This window comes from Netta rufina, assembly GCF_964035555.1.
Source record: "Netta rufina genome assembly, chromosome: 19".
Lineage (NCBI taxonomy): Eukaryota > Metazoa > Chordata > Aves > Anseriformes > Anatidae > Netta > Netta rufina.
Genome location: NC_140143.1, coordinates 12405102 through 12413818, shown reverse-complemented (window position 1 = coordinate 12413818; position 8717 = coordinate 12405102). Strand labels below are relative to the sequence as shown.

The following is an 8717-nucleotide window of genomic DNA, read 5'->3' as shown; positions in this document are numbered from 1 at the left end:
TCTCTCTCCTCTCCTCTCCTTTCCTTTCCTTTCCTTTCCTTTCCTTTCCTTTCCTTTCCTTTCCTTTCCTTTCCTTTCCTTTCCTTTCCTTTCCTTTCCTTTCCTTTCCTTTCCTTTCCTTTCCTTTCCTTTCCTTTCCTTTCCTTTCCTTTCCTTTCCTTTCCTTTCCTTTCCTTTCCTTTCCTTTCCTTTCCTTTCCTTTCCTTTCTTGTTTTCAGTGGTGAATTCAAAGGAATTAATTCTTTCCAAAGGGGGGAAGAATATTTCTATATAATTTTGGCTGTTTTTTTTTTTTTGTTTGTTTGTTTCAGATTATTTCTGTTCATTCTTGGTTTATTTCTGTCTTTGCAAGTCTTATTTTAAAGACACTAACCAGTAGGAAGAATGAAGAAAGCATGTGTGAAATAAAATGCTAAGTTACATGTCATTCATGAATTCCATTCATGAATTCAATTGATGAATTACTTGTCATTCTTGTTACAATGCTAAAAAGTGGAAAAGGAGAGGAAAAAAATCTTTCTTTTTTTTTTTTTTCCCCCCCCATTATTCAGGGGATTTATTTAGTACAGTCAGAATTATTATTTTGTGATGTTTAGTTACATCCCTCTTTAAAAGTAGTTTATAAAACTACTGTGGATTCATGAATCTTTGATTCTCTTCAGAGAACTGCAGTTTCACTGCAAGGATTCTAGTCCATTCTGGTCAAGTTAGCTTCATGCATGAGAAGAACCAAATCCATGATATGGGAGTATTAGCTAATAGCTAATTGGAAATGAACACCTAGAATCATAGAATCATAGAATCATAGAATATCCTGAGTTGGAAGGGACCCTTAAGGATCATCAAGTCCAACTCTTGACACCGCACAGATCTACCCAAAAGTTCAGACTATGTGACTAAGTGCACAGTCCAATCTCTTCTTAAATTCAGACAGGCTCGGTGCAGTGACCACTTCCCTGGGGAGCCTGTTCCAGTGTGCAACCACCCTCTCTGTGAAGAACCCCCTCCTGATGTCCAGCCTAAATTTCCCCTGCCTCAGCTTAACCCCGTTCCCACGGGTCCTGTCACTGGTGTTAATGGAGAAAAGGTCTCCTGCCTCTCGACACCCCCTTACGAGGAAGTTGTAGACACCTTTATCATTGTTTCTGGAAAGTGCAACTTTGCTGAGATCCTGGCTCCTGTTCTTTCCCAATAAGCTATAAATATCAGAATAATACTTGAAATGAGCATTTGGGTTTTTTAATCTATGTTTTCATGAGGCCAAAAAACCCAACAACTTAATCTATAATACACTATTTAGAAAGATTGCTTAAATTGTCAGAACATATTTGTGGGTCATGCCATACTACAAGCAAATGAGATTCAGATAATGAATAGAGGACAATATTTGTTTTATCTGACCCAATTTGTCTCATTACTTGGTCTTCAGTGTTATTTTTTTCAGTGGCCTTGATTACATGCTATCAATTAGACTTCAGAAAAAAGTTAGGAGAGTATTGTGTCCCAAGCACAATACCAACAAATGTTAAAATAACAATTAATTAAAGATTCATGCAGAGGTTTACTTCTCTACCCTGACTGATTAAAAAAAAAAAAAAATCTAAAAAAAAAAACAAACAAAAAAAAAACAGCAACAAACAAACAGCCACAACAACAAAGAACAAAAAATTTCCATAAAGAAATTGCCATTTTCTCACCAGTCAGCATGAACTGATAGGCATTGTCAGAGATGGAGAAGATGTGTGGAGGGGCCTCCTGGCGCTTTTTGCCTCGGTAGGCCAACACCACCTCCGGGTTGTACACCGGCAGCCACTTGTAGGGGTTGACAGTGACACAGAAGAGACCCGAGTAGGTCTGCGAGGAAGGGAGACAGCACATTGGCTTCTGCTCAGCCTGGCACAGCAGGCCTTCCAGCTACCCAAAGGAAGAGAGCTGCTGGTACTTACATAGATCATCCAGGCTGCATAACGCTCTTTGAGGTTGTACAGCACAGCGGGCTCGTGGAGGTGGGTCATCATGGCCATGTCCTCAATTTTATCATACTTGGGAGGGTTCATGGAGAAGATTTGATCTTCCTTCACGGTCAGAGTCTGCCAAGAAAATGAAAGATCAGTGTATGTCCGCTTACAGCCCAGAGTGGGAATCAAATGGTGTCTTTCAGCCTTGTTTTTCACTCACCTCTCCACCTTCAGTCTTGACAGTGACTTTCCCTGATTCTTTGCTCTGGATTGTTCCTTTTACAAAAGATTCCTTTGGATGTACCACAAAGACTGATGTCTTGGCATCAAAAGGCTTGTTCTGGGCCTCAATTCTTTCCTTTTCTGACTTTCGGAGGTAGGGAGCTGCCTCCCCAAAGGCAGCCATCTCAGCATCTGGAGAAGCCATGTCTGCACTTACACAGGAGGCAGTCAGAAGAGTACTCTGTAGAAAAGAAGATATATTGAGTATGTGAGTAAACAGCATTCTGTAGAAGAAAGAAAATCTTTCACACTTCCATCCCTTCAAATATTTTAGTAGGTATAAACAACTCAATAGTTAGATTTAAACTTCCCTTTCTTGTTTAAGAACACCCGTATTCTTTTCAGAAATTAAAAAATTAAGTCCTTAAACATCTAGCTATGAAAGAAAGTAAAGAACAGTTTTAGAGTGCTGTGGTATCGTAGTTCATTTACATAGTGTTATTTTTCTTCATAGATTATAATGAATTTGGATTTTGCTATTGCAGATACTGTAGAAGAAATAAGTCTATGATGTTGGTTTAGGCAGTAGCTCAAAGTCTTTGAAAGACTTCCTTGTCTGATAGCAAATAGTGGCTTTTCAGTGTAAAATTTATTTGCTATGGACAATTCGTCTTGCACTATTAGAGCCAAAAATATCATGATTGCCTACTCTGTTTCCTCAAAATCTGAAGTTGTTTGATTACTCCCTGGTTTTTAAAAGCAGATAAATTTTGTTGTTAATTCTGATGGCAAAGTCTGGAAGATAGTCACTGCTGTTTCAAAACATTTCAACTCTTTTTGTGTTGCACAGATAAAATATATCCAAAGCTAATGAATGAACGGATGAGAAAAAAGCTTCAAACCTATGGTAAAATCACTAGTAATAGAGATGGTATCTCATAGCAAGGTATCCAAGACTTACAGGAAGTTAAATGGAATAAAGAAGTATAGGCTTTGTCCAGAATTTCACAGGAGCCATACACTTACCTTGAAACTTTCTGTCGAGACTGGGCACAGCACTCCATAGAGACTTTTATAGAGTCTGGTATGCAGATGCTCTGGATGTTTCCTTTTCCTTCAGTCAAATATAATTGGCAAACCTTCTTTGGCAAAACATTGTCTGGCAAATGTAACTAACAGCATAATTGATTTGACAAGATATATTTAGAAATGTTTTATCTTACCATTCCTGTGGATATATCTACTATAAATAATCTGACAGGGCTGTTAGTAAGGGACTCTTGATGAGTCAAAGAACTTAAAGAACTTATATTAGATTTTATAGGATCCTTCACTCTCTCTGCAGGTCTCTGTTGATGACCTAGGCCAGGTTGTTTGGCTTTTTTGTACTGCAAATATTTCAGAAGTAAAATGGGAATAGTACAACATATCTTCTATACACAGTCATGCAAATTTAAGGAAAGCCCTTACAGCAACAGAAAAGACAATTCTACAATAGACAAATTATGGATGCCATTCACTAATTCATTGTATGTTATATGGAAAAGAGGAAAAACAGACACATTTCTTGGAATAGGATTTTCACCATAATAGTACTAGATACAGAGAAAACATAAAAAATAACAAGTCAGCATGCAAATACAATTTGGGGCATGTAATTTCTGCTTAGAACACGAGAGCTGACTCTTTAGCAATAAAAATAAGTTAAGTATCACTTTGAGTAAATCTCCACTTGGTGTTGTGCAAAAATTGAAATACTCAAAAACCACAGTCAAATGGAACATTTGCTATTCTTGTAGTAAGTCATAAATGATACTAGAGACTCACATAGTCTAAGCAAAAACAAATATAAATAATTGCAGTACAATGTACACAAAAAAAAAAAAAGAAAATGATGAAAAAGAAAAATAATTTATATCAAAAGAGTTCTGGTTCTAGAACATTCACAGCTGCTTTTACAGAATTGATTTGAAATAAATTATTAACATCTATATGGCAACTTCTATTAATAGGGAAGTCATTAATAGTCAGTTATTTACGTTTCTCCACTTTTATTGAAGATATGCTAAAGGACGTGAGAGAGGAAAATGCAAAAGTAACATAGACCATTAAAAAACTCTAACAACAAACATATGCATATTCCGTAAATGCAATGATATACTTCATTTCTGCTCATTTAAAAAGAATTGTTCACATGCCTTGAAAACCTTATGCCTATGTCCCATATTTGTTTGTACCCATTGACAACATCCATCAAGCAATATCCTCAGCCATTCCAAGAAATCCATGGTGGCCCATGTAGGCTTTCACTACCTACAACAGCAAAAAAAAACAAACCCCTCCACCCAACCACAACTCTGCACACAATCACATACATACAGTCTGAGATCCTATGTGATCTGACACATTACCAGTCCAGCATTCCCATCCTATCCCAAATATCTTACACACTTACACATTCATTCCAGCCAAAAAAAAAAAAAAAAAAATGCTATCAACACAATGCTGCCTGTATCAGAGCATGTGAGGTGGTAGGCAGTCTGGCAGTCCTGTAAAATGCTGATGCTTTTCAGAAAGGTGCATGGCTGCAACACTTCTTCACAACAATTATTTAGAAAACAAAGGATATTTATTTATTTATGACCGAATTTAACACAAGAGCAATTAATGAATTAAGTAAAATATGTAAAGAGCTTCATGGCTGCCTGAACCTAACACATAGCCACAGTTCCTCTGAGCTTTCTGAAGGACATGGAAAGAGCTGACTAGGAGTGAAGCGGTATTCAGCACGTGACAGATAAGGCAGAAGAGCAGGAAAAGCAAAGCTGCAGCAAAGGTGTGGGGAAGTATAGTAGAAAAAAAATCTTTTTCACCAGATAATTTGCTGGTAGTCCTGGAGAGTGACTGATCTAGTTCTAGGAAAAGGGCACTGTCACTTGAGCTGCTTTAAATGCTGTCAGATCTAAACATGCTCTTCTTCTGGTTACTGGCATTTTGGTTATTAAAAGCTCTGTGCATGAAGCTCAGTGAATGCCACAGGGACGAGGTTAGAAAAATGATCCAATAGCCAGCACCAGGCACTGTCCTGTGCTTGAAGAACTTGTTCCAAGGAGGGCTCTGGCACTGCAGCACCCATCTTTTGGGTGCCCAGGGCCCCAGCCAGGAGCTCAAGCCCAGAGCAATCCCTGGGGGCTCCCTGCACAGGTCATGGAGACGCTGATGGAAACACATTGCACTCTGCCATGGAGGAGACCAGAGCCAGTCAGTGGGAAACGTGCTTCAGGGGTGTACCTGAAATCCAGCTTCTCTGGGCAATCTCTGACTTCCATTCACATGCAGAAGTTAGAGGATGACAATAATTCCAAGACAATTCCTGTATAAATACTGCGAGCCCAACTGACCATGGGTGGAGTTGAGGGGAGAGGTAAGGAGCTGACTTTCCTTCAGACTTGGAATGAAAAATACTCCAAGCAAAATTCTCCAGATTGTTGCATATGGTGGTTTGGTCTTCATGCTGAAAATACTTTTGTACAGTGAGCTTAGCCAAAAACTACACAGCCTCTCCATCACGTAGTGCTACTCCCACCTCTGAGGGGGTAAGTGGTGCCAGATGCACCTCCTTACTTTTCTGTCAGTTCAAAAGGGTCCGGTCAGCCACCAACTTTCTGTCATTTCTGTTTTCATTGCTACAGAGCCTGGAGCCCACTGGGACTAGAAGCAAAGCACAGCACAGCCAGAAGAGACAGAATGAGAGAAATCTCTGAAAACAGACATTCCTGCACAGCAGTACTGTGTGGGCGTTGTGCTGGCATTCCCCAGAGAGGAGAGGGCATTCACACATGCTGGAAATAGATTCCACCTCACTTTCTGCAGGTCCTTATGATATGAGTTTCCTTGCCTTGTGTTCAGTGAACATGAACTGAGGCAGACACTCGTGAGCACCAGTGAAGTACAAGCATGGAGCACTGTCAAGGACTGTTGCGTTTGTGGCCCAACGCCGACCACACTCTCAGCTCTGCTTTTTAGAGCAGCAGCATCAACCTTGCAACCTGCCTAGTTAGAAGGAAATTCCACACCCACTGTCTTCTGCTTAGGTCCTCTGCTCCTTCTACCCTGGACCAATCTGAGCAGGACCTCCTAGCTAGCTGCAACGACAGAAGATGCATGGCTGCAAGTCACTGGCCTGGCCTCCTCTTCAGACCCATTGGTCTTCTTTTCTGCCCGGAAAGAAGCAAGCAAAGTCAACCCAGTTGGACCATGTGGAAATCAACAAGGAAAGTTCAAGAAGGCATCTTCTTAGGAGTCAATATGTTTGATGTAAGATTTAACCTTAGCAGCTGGTGAATTCCAGTAGAGAAAAGAAGCTGTTGGTGAGCTCCCCTCTAAGACTCTGAAGGAGCACAGCATCAAGGTGACCACCACACAGTCTGTGCTCAATGCTTCACTATAGCAGCAGGTACCTTTGTTACTGATATTAGATTCCTTTAACCATGCGGCCATAATGAAGCAGTTGAACGATGGACTTCACAAATATTTTGAGGAGATGTATTCAAGGGGACATGATACAATAAGCCATTCCACCTTTCCTAAGCCATCCTGAAGTGCCAGGTGATAACATAAAGTCCTCTTCTTCCATGAAGTTTTATCTGTCTCTTCATCCTCCCATAGAACATCTTGCCACAGCTCATGGAGGTTGCACAGCTGTCTTGAGCCACACTGGACAGCATGGCCTAAACTGACATCAACTAGTTGCGCCTGCTAACCTGGCCATTCTCATTAGCTGCTTCTTTCCCAGGAGCTCCTCCAGCTATTTACTCTTTCCTCCACCAATCCCTCCAGCTATGCCTTCCTTCTTGACATCCACGTCCCCCAGCTGCTTATGCCCTGCTGGCAGCTCTAGCTAGCTGCTCCAATTAATCCCTTTAGCACTGATGACTGAGTTGCTTCTTCAAAGTCTACTGACTGTGGCAAGACCCATGGAGCAACCAGAGAGGAAGAGGTCTGTGCTACTGAACGGGTGTGGTTGAAAGAAGCCAACAAACCCGCACACAAGAGTAACATTTCCTTCCCACTCTGGCACACTGGTCACTTTGTTGGACATGTTCCCAGGAACAGCAAACTACAAAACACAATTCAACCATGTTTCCGGCCTGCCCATTGATTTCTTTTGTCATGCAGTGCTTCCTTTTGACAGTGAAACCTGTGACTGTCGATGACCAGGAAGGTGTCTCTTGGTCCTGCATGCTGCAGGAGGGATACTGATTCATACCAGCCTGCTGACATTCTTTTAGACCTCAGTCCTGCTTCATACGAGGTCTCAGCTTAACCTTTTGATTCTTGGCAGAAAGCATTTACCTGTCCTGGACCTCACAGAACCTGTTCCCAGCCAATCTGGGCTGGGAACCCCAGATGCTGCTGGAGCCATTGTTTCACTTATCTATTACACATCCTGTTAAGTTCAGTCCTTAACACGTCTCCGATAAAAGAATCAGCCACCCCCAGAAACTGCAGAGGCCAGAATGGAGTCAAACTCTTTCTCAGTGGTTTCTTAAATGCTTATGTGGAATGCTGTTAAACCTACTACTCTTCTGCTAATCCCAGAAACATGGGATAGAGTCTGCAGACCGGGTAGACTGGAAAAAGCAATCCCAGTTGGATTTGCAGCATGCTAGTGTTGTTATCAGCCATGCTGCTGGGATTAGCAGAACATGCTTGTAGAGATCAATGTGCCCTGTGAATTGCCTGTGGATATTGCGACATGGAAGAGTGGCCTCAGGCTACCATGTAGCAAAACAGACTTGATGGAGAATGCTGGTTGCTGAAGTGGCAGCTACAGCAGCGGTAAGAGGTCAGTGTGTCAACAAAGCATCCACATTTCCTTCCTTCCTTCCTTCCTTCCTTCCTTCCTTGTTTCTTCTCTCCTTCCTTCCTTCCTTCCTTCCTTCCTTCCTTCCTTCCTTCCTTCCTTCCTTCCTTCCTTCCTTCCTTCCTTCCTTCCTTCCTTCCTTCCTTCCTTCCTTCCTTCCTTCCTTCCTTCCTTCCTTCCTTCCCTCCCTCCCTCCCTCCTTCCTTCCTTCCTTCCTTCCACACAAAATTTTCCACACAGTGAATTTTCTGCCACGGGGCTAATAAGATGGTGTCTTTTATGGGTGGGGTTATACAACACTTTATATGTGAAAAAATAAATCCGTTATAAACTTCCATTCACATAATGGGTTGGGATTGTGTTTGCTTATCAAAAAGCCAAGGGTCTTAGCAATGAAGCAAAAGCATTTCCAGTATTAGCAGAGACAAGCGGAGTTTGAAAACATCCGTGGCAAGAAGTGCAGCTTTAAAATGGTGTTGTCAGTTATGCTGCAATAATTTCATTAGGCGTGCTGAGAGAGATGTCACCGGACCCAATGGGCCATGTGACAGGGAATGCCCATGTGTTCAGCAATGTTTCTGCTGTCCTCTGTGTAAAAGGAGAGCTCTCAGAAATGCTTGACATAGCTGAACAGAAACGCTGGCACTCTAATCCTTTGGAGGAAAAGTCCT

At 41.5% G+C, this 8717-nt stretch overlaps 1 protein-coding gene and 1 long non-coding RNA gene across 3 annotated transcripts in view; one reads left to right on the top strand and one right to left on the bottom strand.

The window, feature by feature from the left end:
- LOC311216959 (myosin heavy chain, skeletal muscle, adult-like) overlaps window positions 1-3262 on the bottom strand; it is a 24080-nt gene extending 20818 nt beyond the window's left edge. The window contains exons 1-4 of the mRNA XM_084298644.1: window positions 3207-3262; window positions 2179-2421; window positions 1947-2090; window positions 1698-1854 (exon numbers count right to left, since the gene is read on the bottom strand). Of these exons, the coding sequence (XP_084154770.1) occupies window positions 1698-1854; window positions 1947-2090; window positions 2179-2385 (508 nt within the window). The 5' untranslated portion in view covers window positions 2386-2421; window positions 3207-3262. The remainder of the gene's footprint in view (window positions 1-1697; window positions 1855-1946; window positions 2091-2178; window positions 2422-3206) is intronic.
- A 1241-nt stretch (window positions 3263-4503) lies between these two features.
- The window catches only part of LOC311216716, a 24849-nt gene continuing 20635 nt past the window's right edge, over window positions 4504-8717 (top strand). For both annotated transcript variants that reach the window (XR_014618959.1, XR_014618960.1), the window contains exon 1: window positions 4504-8028. This is a non-coding gene — a long non-coding RNA (uncharacterized lncRNA). The remainder of the gene's footprint in view (window positions 8029-8717) is intronic.